The following is a 19,285-nucleotide window of genomic DNA, read 5'->3' on the forward strand; positions in this document are numbered from 1 at the left end:
CATTTACAGTATTATTATAAAATCCAGATGCATGGACACCTTAGGTCAGATCAGTCACTTATGAGAACCAGATATGCATACTGTTTTCTAAAATGGAAGTAGGCAAAGAAAGGAATACACATCTTGACTACTTTTATAAATGCAGACATCCATTTTCAAAGTGAATAATCATAGGAGGTTTCTTTTATTTTGAAAGTTTAGTTACTTTGTTTCATGCTCTTAAAATGTATGGTATCTTTAGCAATCAGTGAAGACTGTATGTTTAATACTGATGCATTATTGCAATATCTGGGTCTCTCACACCCAAAACCAAACTGAGTATTGGAGAGAAAAAAAATTCATGCTATAAGGAAATAATAGAATTGAAATGTTATTCTGCATACGTATTTTTGCTTTAAAAGTTATGGATTTTTAACATACTTTCAAAATAACATAAAACATAACTTGAACTTTAGTTAGTGAATAATAAACTTGAGCTTCAGCATAATGGCTGGTTCATAATGATCATTCAAAAGATATAGCAGATATTTGTTAAGTAAATATATTTTGAACTGTCATATTTTCCAACTTCCATATTTTTTTAGGTCTTTTTCTGTTACCTGCTTTTAGTTTGCACTGGAAACTCCAGCCCCTTTCACGCTTCCCTCCGTACACTGAGCCCATTACCTTTTCCCAGGCTTCTTATGCTCTTGCCTAGGCAAGATCTCATAGCAGGCCATGTCAATGATGCTCTATCTCAATGCATATTTTATACTTCCCATCCTTCAGTGCTTCCACAATGCATACCTGTGGCGCCCTCATAAAAGACCCTATCTATCTCCCTCTGCCTCAGGTTACTAAGTCAAATGCCTAGCTGGAGACATGGAATTACATGATGAGAGATAGAACTAACAGTCCCATAAGGACAAATACTGTATAAGACCATTATTGTAGAATGTGTATGAGGATCCAAGGAGGGGAGGGTGGGAGCAGAGGGGTGAGGATGTGCAGAGGTGTGGGGTGGGGGTGGGTTAATTAGAGGGTCACTATCTGATGAGTGGAGGAAGGGTCGGTAAGGGAACTGGGAAAGATCTGGTGTGAAAAACAATGTGTATGAACTTCGTAGGTAAACCAAGATAAAATGAAAATTATATTTAAATAAGAAAAGAGAGAGAGAGAGAAAACTCAGATGGAGTAAGATGGCTCCAACAAGGGAGTGCTGGTGGCCTTCGTGGTAAGAATCTATGCTGCAATCCTGAAGCACACAGGTGGAAACTACCAGCTGTGCCTGGGAGAAGGGTGAGCGATCTCCTATGTGATTTATCTCCTCTGTAAATTGGCCTGGAGGGTCGGCTATGGGTCAGTTCTGACTTGTAGTACACAGCATCCCTCTTAGGGGCATATACCTTAATTAATTAATTAGAGTAATTAATGTTACTCTATTACTAAATGGAAAGAACTGGGAATTTTGATGTGATTTCTTACATTTCCCTTTTTTAAAAAATTTCTTTTATTAATTTTAATGAACATTTACAGAGATTTTGGATTTTCATTCATTCATTGTTCCTGTTTTAACATTCTAGTTTTTCTCTCTTTACCCATACAAGGATAACTTAGCCTTCTTAGCTTTATTTTGTTCTATGATAATTTCCTTTTGCTCATGGGAAAAATTAAATGCTCTTCAATTATCTTAGTTTAATGTCAATAAAATATCCCAAACCTCTATTACTCAATTTTTTTCCTTCTCTGAAAAATGTCTTAAGAACACTCTGCATTTGTTTCCTTTAATTCATAGTCAGTTGCTCAAAACATAATTGTTTTGTGAGTCTGAACAACACTCACAAGCTAAACTGAGAATTCAAATTTCAACAATGATCTTTTAGTTAAAGATGCTTTAGCATTCAATACTACGCTCAATTCTAGATAAACATTTCTCTACCTTCTTCTTTCTGCAACTCGTTGAAAAAAAACAAAACAAACCAACTTTGAAGAGTTTATTGATAGCAGATTCTTGCAATGTTTTTCACTTCCCAACTGCTGCTATCATCAATGTTGTTTCCTAGGTACCTGATTGTTAATTGTTTACCAAAGTGTAATTATATCATTGGCAATTGAAAAAAAAAATAGAAAGAAAACAAATAAAAGACTACATAACTTAAAAAAAAAAAACACAACACCACCAAAGAACCCTAAGGGACTCTGTTCCCGTAAAGATTTACAGCCTTAGAAACAGACTCTCATATTGTATGTCCCACAGGGTCACTATGAGTTGAAAGAGACTTGGTGACAACTGTTTTTGTTTGTTTATATTTTACTATCAATCAGAACATTGCAACCCCTTGGCCACTGTAATTAGTTCAAGGATGATATATGACTCATACCTGGCTAATCAAAGTTTTGAAAATTCTATGTGAGGGATTCAAGGGTAAATCCTAGAAAGAAGACCTTTCATTTGTGGATATAGTTTTAGGCCTGTTAAGCACACCACTAATACACAAAGTTAGAGTAAAGCTAAGGAAAAAAGAAAACAAAAACAAAAACCAACAAAGCTAAGATAAAGAAAGAGCAAAGACTGCTTGCTTTCTTTTGATCCATAGAAGTCAGACTTTCTAAAGTAGATCTACCATGGGACTTCACAGATTCTTAAGTCAAAAAACTTATCTCCCCTTCCCCCTTAAGCCACTGTGTAATCTGAAGGAACAAGGAGATCTGACTAATGCATTGCCATTATATAGAAAATAATGAACTCCTTAAGTACATAATTTCAGATTGCAGTCTCTAAATAGCTTAGTGCAACATCTTGCAAACATTAGTTGCCCTGAAATATTTCTGAGAGAAGGAATGCATAATATACAGAACAATGCAAGCTCACAGAGCACCCGGACGTCATACTGAAGGGAATCTTCTCCAGCCTCATTCACAGCCACACATGTGTATCTGCCAGCATCTTCCGTGTTAGCCCGAGGAATCTGCAGCACTCGCCCTCCTAAAAATATATTCCAAGAGGTTTACTTCTTTAAATCACAGCATAAACACAGGTCATATACAGTTATTTAGGACTAATGACTTCCTTATATTTTCTTTTGAGGATTAGTTTTATACAATCTTTAGTGATACCCAGGATTAGTCTTAATATGAGATACCAAGTTTGTCTTAAACCTAGATAGCAGTTTCATTACAAACATTGCTTTCTTTTTTTTTTACTAGTTTATTTACAATATTTGAGTACGAATTTGAACAAATTCTTTCAATTTCCCTCCCTCCACCTATCAACTTGTACAACTCAATTATTAATGCCCCCTTCCCCTGCATATCCACATACCTCTCTGCTTCCAGCCTCTCCCGCCTCTCGTGGATCCTTATACTCATTCTACAATAACAGTCTTATACAATATTTATCCTTGTGGGACTGAGTTATTTCACTCAGCATAATGCTCTCCAGTCTCTCCCAAATTAGCTAATTCTTTACAAAGTTATTGCGCCTGCATTCTGCATAGTATTCCATTGTGTGAATGTATCATAATTTCTTAATCCATTCGTGGGTGGTTGGACATTTGGGCTGTTTCCGTTCTTGCGATGGTGAATAATGCTGCTATGAACACTGTTGTACAAATCTCCATTTGTGCCTCAGATCTCATATTCTCAGGGTATATTACAAGTAGTGAAATAGCTGGGTCATGTGGAATTTCTATGTTCAGCTTTTTGAGGACGCCAAACTGCCTTCCAGAAAAGGTGTTTACTTTATAGATAAGATCATGTAAGAAATTAATAGCTAGTTTTGGTTTTTCTACAAAAGAAGTGCTATACTATGTTTTTTATCATACTCTGTGCAGATTGAAAAAAATTTGCTTTGTTTTATAGAGTTGAACACAATTAAGAGAAATTTATCATTTCTGTTAGAACTTTGAGGAAGCAATATTCAGAAAAGATGTAAAATATAACTTTAAACAAATAATTTAGAAAATATAACTGTATTAAAGATTAAATTGATGATTTAAGATTTGTTAAAAATTGCTAGAATTGTAAAATACTTTCACTCATTGCTCACCAATTTTCCATATTTCACCTAACTTCTTTTACCATAAATATCTATTCCGCTATGTCTCTACATACCATACAACCATTTCTTCTATGACGTCTTTTACACTGACTACTTCTGTACATTTCTACTGTCACTTCTTGAGTTCAACTTCTTTTAGTAAAAATGTCTGTTACTGTTGCTAATAAATTCACTTTTCTTTCCCTTGAAGGAATATGTCATTCTGTATGTATATTTATAGTTTTCTTCATTAAGATTTGTTTGAGACTAAGTTGGAGACGTCAGACCATTTACCCTTAATATAAATGAATATGATTTCAGAAGAACCAGGGTCTCTTAATTACTATATAATGATCAAAATGAATATTTAAAATCAATACAAATCTACTATGGAATATTTTTAGTCTATATTCATACTTATCATTGCTACATAATTGTCTTTATAGATATTGTATAGATTTCAAATCCAGTTTAGAATCACATATTATATATTTTTTTGTGATTTTTATTTAGTGTCCTTTAACTTTCTAAATTTTTTCAAGATATTTTAATTATCTGAGATAAAATTTGGATATATAGAATCTACTGATCTTAAACATAAAGTCTGATACTTTTTTGACAAGTTCTGTATATTTAAAAACTTGTTAAGAGAAAATAGAAGCCTTTAACTATTTTATTATACAAGTTAGATATCTTGTTTATCATTACTATATAATGTGATAACTAAGATATTTGAAAGTGACATTTTTTATTTATTTAGAATAAATATATTTAATAAAGTGAGCTCTAATTACTTGAAAATGTATGTTAGATCTCATTAATATGTACACTAATACATTAATTATAGACACAGAAGTAATTGTAATAACACATAGAAAAATGGAGGCACAAAGAAACTAAAGGCCTTTTTAAAAATTGAGAACTTTCTGTATTCTAGACTTGGTGCAAAATGCTTTATACATAGAATCTCATAAAGTGTTCTGAATAATCCTGTTAGCTAGGTTTTATGATTATTATTCTCATCTGACACAAATGAAGTAGAGGCTTAGAGAGTAACTGAAGTAGCTAACCTGAAATCAAGCAGTTGTTTTACATCTAAACCCAGACCTGTGCAACCACTACACCAGTGATTCAGCAAAAGAGATTGTTAAAATGACAGAATGACCCTATAGTTAATTTTGAGTTAATTAAGATATTCTCTTCCATTATCTAATTTTCAACCCAAGCAACATGGATATCAGAAGAATTTTGCAACCCAAATGTCAATTAATGACTATCTCTAGGAATAAAATTAACATCACTACAACTTAATAAATGATAGAAAACACATTTGGGGGAAAAATAAGATTTTTAAAAATTCTGTTTATTGCAGTCCTTACCAGGTAAAATCAATACTCTGTCACTTGAGGTCAGAGGATGCCCATCTTTGTACCATGTCAGTGTTGGAGGAGGTGAGGCGTTAGTTTCACAGTAAAGAGAAATGGGATTGTTGATGATAACTTCCTTGGCTTCACTACTTCTGCTTGTATCAAGCATGTTTCCTATTTCCCAGAGTTTTTGAAAACTTGGAGGAACTATGGAAAGAAGACATTAAATCTTGGTCACATGTGAATGCCTATATATATCAGTTAATCTCAAATTCTAGCTGTATTTTCACAGTAATTTATGACCTCTGTCAAAATATGTTTAAGTGCTTGTACATCTACCAACTGTAGAACCAACTTATATAACTTAGATTTTCTTCAGAAAAAGTAGAAAACTAGAGGTCATAGAAGGTTATCCAATGAAAGAAAAAGAAACATAGGACATTACATACATCATTACTGTCTGGTGAAAGAGGCAATGGCATTTAGGAGATAAAGGAGGCTGCCCTCAAGGTTGTTAGCTGCACAAGTTGGCAACTCCCTCATTTCAACTCACATACAAGGCCTTACTAGCATAAACATGTGACTTAAGAATATGAGAATAATAAGGGAAATGCATGTTGAGAAATTATTAAAACAGTATTATTTGTTTTAGAGATTAGTAATCTGAATGCAGATGACACAACCTTGCTTGCTGAAACTGAGGAGCACTTGCTGCAGAAGGTCAAGGACTGCTGTCTCCAATATGGATTGAAGCGCAACATCAAGAAAACAAAGATTCTCACCACTGGGCCAATTGGCAGCATCAGTATGGATGGGGAAAAGATTGAGATAGTTAACAGTTTTAGTTTACTTGGCTCCATAGTCAACACTCTTGTAACAGCAGCCAGGAAATCAGGAGACAAATTGTATTGGGAAAGTCAGCTGTGAGGGACCTCTTAAGAGTAGTAAAGAGCAACGACATCAGGCTGGAGACTAAGGTGCTCCCGATCCAGGCTATAATCTTTGCAATTACGTGCTATGCATCGGAGAGTTGGACAGTGAATAGGGACGATAGAAAGAGAATTGATGCCTTTGAGCTGTGGTGCTAGAGAAGAGTGTTGAATATACCATGGACTGCTAGGAGAACAAACAGGTTTGTCCTGGAGAGGGTGAAGCCAGAATGCTCCTTGGAGTCAAGGATTCTGAAGCTTCGTCTGACATACTTTGGGCATGTTGCAAGAAGGGACTGGTCCTTGGAGAAGGACATCATGTTTGGCAGAGTGAAGGGATGGCACAGCAGAGGAAGACCCTCAATGAGATGGATCGATTCTGTGAGTGGAGTGGTGGGAATGAGTGTTTTTGAGACGGCGAGGTTGGCACAGGATAGAATGGCGTTTAGGGCTCTTGTACATAGGGTTACTATGAGCCATAAGAGACTCGATGGCACACAACAACAACAACAACAATCTGAATTAGCAATTTGATTAATAAAAGTAATAAAGCACTCTTATAGTTTATTGGGGACGGAAATCTGAACTGTCTAGAAGGCAATTTGTTTATAAATCATTAAAAAAATGTGCAGAGTGAGACCTAACATTTCTCATTTTTTAAAATTTCTAATATTTGAAACTTGTTATACAAAAAGACAGATATCAATGGCTTCAGCAAGGTGATGGAGTAGATAATTTTGTGGTTCTGACTCTATCACCTTCTGAAACAAACTATCAGAATTAACTTTGTCAGTCTATAGAAAGTAGTGAAAAATTTACAGCAATCAATAAATGTTGTATCAAGAAAAGAAAAAAGTAAGCCAATACTCCAATTAAAAAAAAAATAAAGATTTGTAGCATTTTGTCTGAATTTGTGCTATACCCATTCCTTGGCTTAGGGATCCCCAAAGGATCACAGAGGGCATTATTCAGAAATTACTCTGTCTCTTTTGACCTATCTAAAAGCTATCTGAAGAACTACTTCAAAGGCTTCATTTCTATTTCATCTCTCATGGTGGAAGAGTAATATATATTACTGGAAAACACTACAGCAACTGGACTACAAGTGAATGGGGGAACAATAAGGGCTTGATTACACATTGTAATAAATTAATCACATTAATAAATGGTAATTAATTTCTAAAACATTGTTTATGAATGATCATATGAAAAACCAAATGAAGGCCTCCACTCAAATTTAAAAGCAAAGCAAAGTAAATTAATAGTTTGAGTGAAGCAAAAGGCAAAAGACAAAAGACATATACAATTAAAGGCTCACTAGATTCTATAATTAATGACATTAATCAATAATGATTAATGCTGTAAAATAAAATGTGTAAGAATCACCCAGTGAAATTGTACTTATGCTGTTATAAAACAAAATAAGTGTGAATGATTGAATTAAATTACAACCGTATAAAACAAAACATATATGAATGGTAAAACTAATGTGATTTGTAAACTCTGACTCAACTAAATAAAGAGGGAAAAAATAGAATAGTTGAAATATACAATAAGCTTCTATGAAGAAAAGTCAGAGAACATTTCTTTGGGAGATTTAGACATTCAGAAGCATGGTTTACATATGGAAATTTGGAAATTTACACGATACTTAAAATAACATGTCTGCTCATAAAATACACAGGAAAACCCCAGACACAAATCTCTTGAGACACATGGTAAATTCTCTGAAGCGTTATTAGTAAGTTGTGCTAAGGAATTTCACTGAGAATGCAAAAGTATGCCATTTGAATCCACCAGTTACTCCATGGGAGAAAGAAGGCATTCTCCTCCCATGTGATTTACTGCCTCTGAAAACCTGCTGGAAGGGCAGCTAGGGATTGCTTCTGACTTCACGAGAGACAACAGCGAGTGAAAACTTAAAAACAATGTAGACAGTCAACAAGAGAATCTGGTGAAATATTATTTGGATATTCAATGCAAAAAAAATAGGAATAATCATTAAAAAGAATTTTTATCATTTGTGGAGTTTAACATTCAAAATGGCTTTCCTATTCATTAATCTGACTTTGCCATGTGGATGGGTGGGAATATTTGAATAGGGAATGTTAACCTATCTACAAGGGGATTGACTAGTCTCATCTTTAAACTGTGCAGACCCAGCTGCCGAATGAGGATCCTTGCTACCAGAAAAGATCAAGCAAGAGAATTCCACTCGATCTTCAGGACACCAGACAGAGGAGGAGAACCTACAGGAACAACCCCAGCCCAGAACCAGAAACCTGACATGAGATGGGCTTTAGCGCTGCTACACCATTGGAACCGGAGCTAAAAGCCTTTGTCCAAGCTTGTTGGACGACTGAGGATGGGAATGGGGCATAATTTGCAGTACTGAGAGCTTTGTAACATTGGCCTAAAGCCTCGAGGCTCAATGCTGAGGCACCTGCAAACACATTTCAGAAGCTGTCCTAACCGTTCTGCTACTAACATGGAATATAATATTCTGATATCCTCAATATAGTTCTATGAGTTACCACATATGATTTTGAACCCAATAAAGCACTAATGGTGCTGGGATGTGTAGAAGGAGTGCAAGAGCATTGGGTTGGTAGATGTCTAACCTCTTGGGACTTGGTTTTGTACTGCTGAAGTTGTTGCAAGGGACAGTTCCCCTTTGTAAAGTTGGTTAAGATCATATATGGCTGTCACCCCTGAGGTCGTTATTCTTTTAACAATATAGATTACAAGAATAACACTATCCAAAGAAATAATAGCCATTTAAAAAATACCTTCACATTTGCTAAGAGCTTTTCATATTCTATATATTTTACTATTTAGCTCAAACCTAAAAATCATTATTTTTAAATTTTATTTTATATTTGTTTGCATACAAAAGTCGTGAATATGATGTTTCACACTTTTCTTCATTCACATGGTGTTTCATGCAATAATTCTCATTGTTGTCTTGTTATGTGCCGTCGAGTCGCTTGTGACTCATAGAAACCCTATATACAACAGTCCTGAAACCTGCTCTATCCTGTGCCAACTTTACTGTCTCAGACACACCTATACTTATTACCCTAGTCACAGATACACCTACACTTATTACCCCAGTCACTGTGTCAATCCATCTCATCAATGGTCTCCCTCCCTTTCTCTGTCCCGCCATTGTTACAAGCATGCTGTCCCTCTCCAAGGACCACTACTTGCATCATGCCCAAAGTATGTCAGATGAAGCCTAAGAATTCTTTCCTCCAAGGAACAGCCTAGTTTAACCCTCTCTAGGATTAACATGTTCATTCTTCTGGCAGTCTATGGTATATTCAACACTCTTCTCTATCACCACAGTTCATAGGCATCCATTCTCTTTCTATCATCCCCTGTCATGGTCCAGCTCTCTGATGCATAGCAAACAAATGCAAAAACTATGGTATGGATCAGGTACATTTTAGTGTCCAGAATGATGTCATTGCTCTTCAGTATTCTGGAGAAGTCCCTGACAGCTGGCTGTCACAATGTGATTAGTCTTTTAATTTCCTGGCTGCCAGTACCAAGAGTGTTGATTGTGGAGCCAAGGAAACAAAAGCTGTTAACAATCTCAATCTTTTCACCATCCATTATGATGTTGCCAATTGCCCCAGTGGTGAGAATCTTTGTTTTCTTGGTGTTGAGCTTCAATCCATATTGAAAGCTGCAGTCCTTGACCTTCTGCAGCAAGTGCTTCAGGTCCTCCTCTGTTTTAGCTAGCAGGGAGAGTCATCTACATAATGCAAGTTGTTGATGAATCTTCCCCCAACCCTGTTGCCATATTAATCCCCATACAGCCCAGCCCCCCGGATGATCTGCATATAGATTGAAAAGGTATGGAGACAGAATACGTCCTTGGCATACACCCTTTCTGATTTTGAACCACACAAAGTCTCTTTGCTCTGTTCTGATGGCTGACTCCTGGACCAAGTATAGGTTTCACATAAGCACAATCAAATGTTCTGAGATTCCCATTCTTCTCAGAGTTAGCCACAGTGTGTTGCTATCCAAACAGTCAAATGCCTTTGCATAGTCAATGAAACACAGATAGACATTTCTCTGGTACTCTGTGCTTTCAGCCAAGATCCATCTAAAATTAGCTATAATATTCCTAGTACCACGGCCTTCACATCTGGCAGTTCTCTGTTGACATATTGCTCCACATACATTTTATATAATTTATCCCCATTGAATTATTCCACCATTACCCTGTCAAGGCATTGTTTTTAAAGTAAGGAAATTGAGTCTACAAATACTTCGGTCACTTAGCTGAGTTGTAATTTTTATGAACATAAATGATCATTCGATTCCAAGTGTGACTATTCTAAATTTTTGTATGATTTTCTTTTCCATGCTAAAGGCTGTAAAGAACCCTTCAAGATATATTGCTAGAGAAAATTTAATATCACCAAGATGCATTTATTATGGGATCACAGTTTTGTAATATTATGTATGATGTTGTTGTATACTGTAGCATTGGAACCATCCTGTAGTTGACCCTCTGAAGGATTTTTAGAGGCAGTTAATCACATGGGAGGAGATTTTTCATCTTTCTCCCAGAAGAGCAGCTAGTGGCCTTGAACTGCATGCCTTCTGGATTGCAGTGCAGCTTCATGCCACTAGGCCATCAGAGCTCGCTAATATTATGTACACATTTGAAAATAATAAAGGGAAATCCATGAAAATGATTCCATAATTTTAAAAGGGCACTGGCAGCCAGGAAATCAAAAGATATATTGCGATGGGAAAGTCTGCTGTTAGGGACCTCTCCAAAGTACTGAAGAGAAATGGTGTCTCTCCGGAGACTAAGGTGTTTCTGATACAGGCCATGGTCTTTGCAATCACTTGTTATGCATCAGAGAGTTGGACAATGACTAGAGAGGACAGAAGGAGAATTGATGCCTTTGAGCTGTGGTGCTGGAGAAGAGTATTGAGGGTACCATGGACTGCTAAGAAAACAAACAGATTCATCCTGGAAAGGGTTAAACTGGGCTGCTCCTCGGAGGCAAGTATTCAGAGGCTTCATCTGACATACTTTGGACATGTAAGGAGTCACTAGTTCTTGGAGAAGAACATCATACTTGGTAGGGTGGAGGGACAGCACAGGAGGGGGAAGGCCCTCTATGAGGTGGATTGATTCAGTGACTGGGGTAATCTGGGATGGGTGTGTTGGAGACAGTGGGATTGGCACAGGGCAGAGCAGAGTTTAAGGCTGTTGTACATAGGGTCGCTATGAGTTGCAAGCGACACAACGGCATATTAACACACAACACAACACAATCCTGGAGGATAGGATGATTCTTTCTTTGTTACTATCTTGAGTATAAATTTCCAGTAAAGAATTTATATTATTGTCAACAGAAAAAAAAATGAGACAAAACAAACAATTTGCAAATAAGTCAAGTGAAATGTCTATTTCTTTGGCAGAACCTGTACTTTTTATGATAAGCACATTAGTATTACCTTGTATGTTTACATCAAAATCCAGTTCATCTTCACCTGCAATGTTGGATGCCACACAAGTATATCGGCCCGTATCTGATATTTGAGCTTCCTTTATTTGAAGTATGTGTCCATTTGCAGCAATATTAACATGATCATCTGATTTAAGGGGCTGTGATTCAATTGAAAGAATGTTAGCATCCACCGTAACAAACTCTTTGACAAACCATGTAGCTGATACTTCTGATGGCTTAATAAGCAGAACAATACAATTTAACATAAAATGTGCAAGAGAATAAGTAAATTAACCAGATCAAGCAGATTGGTTTGGAGTTATCATATTTTTATACATTAAGAATTATCCTTTATAAAACTATTTTTATATTATTTCTTGTAGCATGTTTTTTAGAAACATAAATTTCTCTATGATTAGAAACATATTTTGCTGATCCCATATTGAACTTAAAATATATCTTTTATGAGGGTTTTGTGAAATAATGCTAGAAATTTTATGAATCACTCAGCCTCTCATGTGCCTTGAAGTGTCTATTCCTTCTGTAGCCAGAGGGAAGTCAATCCTTATAGTCACCTAGTTCAAGATAAGTCAATCAACACAGATAAGAGGTAAGTCAGTCATTAAAGTCACCCTTCCTCTGCTCTTTAAATTGCATTACACTCCTTTGCATTACACTCCTCTGTAAAAACCCCAAGCCCATTTAAAGTCTTTTGCCCATTCAGATCATGCCCTGGCCCACTCAAGGACATCCCACCAGCATTATACCTTCTCTTATTTAAAGAATAGTTTCTTTTCACTTTGCTGTATAATTACTAGCTACATACAAAATGGTGCAATTTCCCCTATTTTTTTAAGAAAACTATTTTGACTATAAATCACTTCTAGCTATTACCATAACTTTTCATTTCCCTTTACAGCCAAATAAATTTATTCTAAATTGTCTCCAATTTCCTTTTTGCCTCTTCTTTTTTATTTTATACAAAGTTCATAAAGGTCATATACATTGTTTTTCACACCAGATCTTTCCCCTTTAGTTTACCCATTTTCTTTCCAAATTTGCTTGACTCTTTTGCTTCACCAAAATTAACTGTCAAGGTCACTAATGATGGCCATTTTGTTGAATTTATTGAGAAATTTTAATCTTCTCTGTCAGTGGTACCTGACATATTTTAAATTATTTCTACTAAAAAATACTTTTGTTCCCTTGGCTTCAGGGTCACGATAGTATTAAAGAATCCTCAATCTTTTAGTATAGCAGTATTCCAAGGTTTAATCTTCTCTTTTTTAAATTTAAAATCTTGGGCTTCTCTTTCATTTGTCTCTTTCCTTCTTCTTTCATTTCTAATTTCAGCATTGATTTCTTGGACCAATAGTGTATTGCCATATCTGGACCCTCTCTAACTATTCCAGAACACAGAAATGAATATAATCCTTTTAAATTTTAAGTGAGACCATAACACTCTTGTTGATGTGTACCATTGAGCTTGTATCTACCCATACCTGACCTTCCAGCCAATTTTCAGAGGCAGCTAATTGCATGGGAGGAGATTCCCCAACCTCCTCTTCAGAACTGCAGGGCAGCTTCTTGCCACTAGGCCACCAGAGCTCCTGTGGCACTTAGTTTAAAGGTTTTCAGTGGCTTTCCATTATATTAGAAACAAAAGACAACACAAGGCACTGTGATCTAGTCCTCAACTACTTTGCTAGTTCCATCTTATTCTATACCCACTTGATCATGGCATATTCTCTCCTTGTTTTGCAATATGTTTTCCTCAGCTATTTTATGTCTGCTTTTTTCAATTTCTTCAACTCTTTGATGTAACCTCATCTTATACTGAAGCTTTCCCCTACTTTAACAGCAGTCTCTATTCTACCTAATGATGTTTTCTCTTTGACATTTAGCTCATTTTACTAATGCTTTAAAGGTTTCCTTGTTTAATTTTTGTTTCTTCCAATCAGAATTGAAATAGTATTTGGGAAGGTCCTCTTTTTTTTTCTCTTTTTAATTTTTCTCTCCTGTTTCCTAGTGATTGGATTAGAAGAACATAAAACAGTGTTTGGCAAGTAACAGATATTCAGTAAACACTTAAGAATGAATGGATTGGCAAGAAGCTGCTCTGCAATCCTAGAAGTATGTGGTTCGAATCCACCAGATGCTGTGCTGGAGAAGGAGGAAAAAATCTCCTCCTATACCAGTCAGAACTGATTTGACGGTACACAGACACACAAATAATAAAATAAAATAAAATAAAAATGAAAAAAAAAGAATGGATCATTATCATAATTAAGTCAATTAAGTAAATATATTGTTGTTGTGTTCTGTGAGTTGGAATCAACTACTAACACACCCGTCAGTTGGTTTCCAGAAACAGTTAATAGAATAGGAGAAATTTGTCCATCCTTCTCCTGCGGAGCAGGTGGTGGATTCCAACTGTGAGCTTTAGGGATTACAGTGTGATAGAATATTTAAAATTTTTGCACCAAAACACCTACAACACTTTAGAGCATGGACAAATAAAACTCAGAGTCTTTCAAACTTTTTTTATGGCCGTTATTGTAGATATCTTCAGACGTTTTTCTCTTCTTTGCTCAAGTAATATTGCTCTCCACTGAGTGAAATAACAGATGGTTTATAAAAAAATAAATAAAAAGCCAGTATTTCCTTGGTACACATTCTAGAAGACCAACACAAAGTCAGAAGAATTTAGTGGCAAAAGTTTAACCAAGGCATCTTATTGCATCAGTTCCAGAGTCTGAAATTGCAATTGTGATTTAACTCTGGTTATGACAAACAACAACAATAAAAAATCAAGTTGCCTCATTCTTTGGGAAATTTTGGGGTTTTATATCAGTCTTTATTTGTATGTTTGCGAGTGCATGTAGCAACTAGATGAAATGAGAAAAGCTTTAGAGAAAATTGAATACAAAATAATAGGATTTTAAAGGATAAAGAAATTATATGTTACCAAGTAAGCTCATGGAAAATGATATTGTAATACAAGTATGCTTGTACTCAGAAAAGAAAGTGTAAACAGAACATGGTGGGAGTTCCGTAGTTTCTCCTTGGCAATCGCTTCCAGATGAAATCTGCTTATTTAAAATAGATGAGGGTGTTTTTGTTGGGGGGGGTTGTTTTTGTTTTTTATTTCTCCTCTAGCTGTCCATATTGCAAAATCCATCTGATATTTGAAAACAAAAAGCTTTCCTGTGTCTTAAAAATGATAATTAAAACTTGAAACTTGAGGACTTGAATTTAACTGACATTTTGGTTGATTAAATGTAAAACCGGACAAACATGAGCTTAGTTATTTAACATCTGTACTAAGCACAGTATTCACATCAGCTAGCAAATCTATTTTTGTCTAAACACACTAGTACTTATGTCTTGAAACCAAATATGCATGGAAGAAAATCCATTCAATGAGAAACAAGAGTGTGCGGTCTGTAAGCCATACTGTAGAACTGTGACGGATCTGGCATTTATTTACAGTTTATTACTACTGCCAGTTAATTTTAATGAGCACATACCCTCTCTTTTAGTTCCCTCTTCTTCATCTTGGGTTATTAAAAATACTACCTTTAAAAATAAAATCAGGGGGCTCTGGTTCCATCCTCTGTAGGGTAGAGTGCTGCTAACTTAAAGGCTAATCCTTTCTGTCAGTTCAAATCCACCAGTGACTCAGAGAGAAAGATAATCTCCTCCCATGCAATTTATAGCATAGAAACCCTCTGAAGGGTCAGCTATAATCCGGTTCCAACTTGACAGAAATGAGTTCTATTTTTCGTCATTTTTTTTAAATTAGAAGACCTAAATCTGGTTAGAAAATATTCTGGGTAAGTTTATTAACATCCATACTGTACCTTTAAATCTAATCATGTTTAGCACTGAATTTGTAATTTACATCCAGACATTTACTTGTCTTGCAAAATCACAAAGCAGAGAACCCCTAAATTCTCTAATGGAAGGGTAGCCTGGTTATCATAACCAATTGCTAATATAGACCCAAAAACAATTGTGAAAATTTCCCAGTGCTGTAATATAAAATTTGTGAGCATTGTTTAGAGTGTTTTTACAGTTCCTGTATCTGCATAAGATAAACCAATTTTAAAGACAATCTTCATTCTGAGACACTTGCACATCTTTTATAATTGTTGTTATAATCAATCATTTTAATACTTAAGAAGTCATCAGAAATGGAAGAAAAAAATATGTGACTGGCCTGTCCATCCTTGTACCAGCTCAGGGAGGCAGAAGGAATTGCGTATGCTTCACATTCCAGGGTCAAGCTGTTGTTTACTTTTATCTTCACTTCTTTAGGGGAAAGACCTGGCCCCAAGAGGTCCCCTTTGTTGATTATGGGTGGAACTGTATAAAATGAATATTATAAAATTAAGTACTGACCTTTTAAATACATGCAATACTCAAGCAATAACAATAAAGATCAAGCAATATGAAAAGAAGGAAACAATAGAGGTGTTTCCTTTGCTCCTTTTTCCAAAGGACTTATAAACTAGTAGTGTTCAGATACCATATGCGAAATTACTTTATATTGCCAATGAGGCTGAAGTCCTTCACAGAGCAGTTATATTTTTTCCATGTCCATAAACACAGCTTAGTATAAAGTGCATCATAAATGAGACAGAGGAAAAGAACAAAAAATGATCAGAAAAACATTCTTTTATGAGGCAGGAGAGACTCCTGAAACTTAGAGTCTATTCTTGACAAAATTATCTTTACCTTTTGGTTATAACTTAATTATACTGAATAACTCAAAGGTATTGATGAACTCGCTTGGGACCGTTGTCTAGAGCATGTGCTAGAGTGAATGTAATTGTTTCACTCATGAATAGGCGAGAATCAGCTCAGAGAGTAATTCAGAAGGAACACTAGAGAACTTAAGGAAGTGCCAAAGACAGCGATCTTCAAGATTTTTATTAACAAATTGACTAGTTTTCTCACATCTTTAAGCAATTGAGGTCATGGACATGATGTTTAATTCAACTTCCATCAAAAGCTGTATAAACAACAATCTCTAATGATGAGTACAAACAATTATGGACTCATAATCACAAACGGAATTAAAATAGAATAATTGGCGAAGTTTAGAAAGCACAGTGAGTTGTCAGGACTTACTGTAGACTTTCACTTCATAGTGCTTGATCATTTCTCCAGCCTCATTAGTGGCTACACAAGAGTATCTCCCAGCGTTGTCCTCCTGTGCATTTAGGATCTGCAGGGTCCTGCCTCCTGAACAAAGAGTAGATCAAAGTGCTCTGAAACCACGGTGGAAACAGTGTATGTACAAATTACTATAATTTTAATTCTTAGGAACAGCCATATTTCTTTCTTTTTAGATAAGCCAATTCTGTGATAGACATTTGGTACAAGATGAACTGAAATACATATGAAAACTGCCAGGTATGAGATGACAGTCACTTTCTCAAGTCTTCTGTGGTAGTGACTCTCACATATTCTGTCTCTCCCATGTCTCCATATACTACTTCAAGTTCCTTCTTTCACTATGTTCATAGACAGAACCTCTGCCTTAATCCTCTTCAGTCTCACACCCATTGAGCTACCTATGTTTCAGCAAAGATTAATCTTGTGAAAACAATTTTTACTCTGCTCGATTATGCCCCCTCAATTTTTCACGATTCCAAATTGACAAAAATATAAAGCCAAAGATCTTTAAAGCAGACCTTCACAGCATGATTCCAACTCTCCTTACTAATTTTATCTCTTGACATACCCTATCGCACACATAAATTTTTCACTCGTGGGAGGTGAAGCTTGTTACCACTCATATATAACAAGATCATTATCACTTGTCTTTCCCCACTGGAGTCACTGATGGATGTGAAACCTCTGCTAACTTATTTCCAGCCCGCCAAATTCAATCAGTAATTTTACAGTCTTCTTTAAGTTCTGATTCTGCAACAAAGTTTTCTGGACCATTTGAGTGCACAGTGACAGTTCTGTCCTTTGAATTCTTAAAAAAAGTTTCACTACCCTCATATGTCTTATGTCCTGATGATTCATGTCCCATGAATACTCACAAATTTTTGCTACCAGTCATCTTTTCACACATATTCGCCCCTGTTGATAAAATGATATTTCTCAAAGATACTCATAATACTTTCAAAATAGCAGATCTTCAAGAAGGAATAAGTATACTCTCCTTATCTGGATATTAACTCTCCTTTAAGGATCAATTAAACAAAAATAGAGTTTCTGTCCTTTTTATAATGCTATACTTGAATACTGGGATAATTGGGATGGGAGTGTCAGAGACTGTGAGATTGGCACAGGACAGAGCAGAGTTTAAGGCTGTTGTTGTACACATGGCCGCTATAAGTCGCAAGTGACTCAACGGCACATAACAACAACAACATACTTGAATATATTCTCATAATTAATTTCACAGCTGGAGCAGAGGTTAGGTGTTCAGCTTTAAACAGAAAGGTTGGCAGTTTGAGCCCACCAACCATCTGCTTTAGATGCGACAGACTGATTCTACAAAGGTTTATAGTCTTTGGAAACCCTATGGATCACTTCTATTCTGTCAACAATAGTCACTGTAATTTGAAATCAACCCAACAGTAAAAAGTTTTTAATTTGCTTTTTATTTAGGTTAAAAAGAAAATGAAAGAATGAATGACTTTTAAAAAGCTAAATTAGGTAATTTTTTATTTAGGTAGCTTAAGTTTGAATATCTAAGATTTTAAAAAACATGTAAGTAAATAAAAATTTATATCAATTGAAAATGACATGATTATAACATGGCTATTTTTTTTAATTACCAATGTTTTTTCACAATAATACTTGGAATCTCAAATAATCTAATTACCTGGAAGAATCCTGATATTTCGGTTAGATTCCAAAGGAGCACCATCTTTAAACCAGGTGATGGTAGCTGGAGGATATGAATAAGCTTCACAGACCAAAGAAGTAGGGTTGTTAAGGATAACAATGACATCTTCAGGGCTGCCATCACTGTCTGCTCCAGTAATTCTAGGAGATACTACAACAGATTTAAAAGGTGATTAAAGAAACCTATTTAGAATTTTTTGCATGTTCATTTATAAAATTTCCACTGTCCCTATTTATGCAATTCTGTTGCAAGAATCCTGATGTGGGTTAAGTTTTGGGCTGTAACTGAAGATTGGTAGTGCCAATACACTAGCTGCTCTATGAAAAAAAGATGAAGCAGTTTGTTCTCATTATGGCACTTTCTCAAAAAGTTGGAAATAGAAATACCATTTGACCCAGCAATTCCCCTACTGGAAATATACCCTAAAGAAACCAGAACTGCCACCCAAGCAGATATATGTATATTTATGTTTATTGTGGCTTTGTTCACAATAGCAAAGGGCCGGAAACAACCCAAGTTTCCATCAACAAACAAAAGGCTAGAGAAGCTTTGGTATATTCACACAATGGGATACTACTCTGCATTGAAAAACAAAGAACTCATGAAATATTATA

At 35.6% G+C, this 19,285-nt stretch overlaps 1 protein-coding gene across 1 annotated transcript in view; it reads right to left on the reverse strand.

Moving 5' to 3' along the window:
- The window catches only part of HMCN1 (hemicentin 1), a 763,653-nt gene that overhangs the window by 160,472 nt on the left and 583,896 nt on the right, over positions 1-19,285 (reverse strand). The window contains exons 51-56 of the mRNA XM_006901311.1: positions 18,648-18,821; positions 16,934-17,047; positions 16,020-16,165; positions 11,805-11,955; positions 5,398-5,592; positions 2,852-2,965 (exon numbers count right to left, since the gene is read on the reverse strand). Of these exons, the coding sequence (XP_006901373.1) occupies positions 2,852-2,965; positions 5,398-5,592; positions 11,805-11,955; positions 16,020-16,165; positions 16,934-17,047; positions 18,648-18,821 (894 nt within the window). The remainder of the gene's footprint in view (positions 1-2,851; positions 2,966-5,397; positions 5,593-11,804; positions 11,956-16,019; positions 16,166-16,933; positions 17,048-18,647; positions 18,822-19,285) is intronic.

This window comes from Elephantulus edwardii, unplaced genomic scaffold (genome assembly GCF_000299155.1).
Source record: "Elephantulus edwardii isolate Elephantulus edwardi_28Jun2011 unplaced genomic scaffold, EleEdw1.0 scaffold00318, whole genome shotgun sequence".
Classification (NCBI taxonomy): Eukaryota; Metazoa; Chordata; class Mammalia; order Macroscelidea; family Macroscelididae; genus Elephantulus; species Elephantulus edwardii.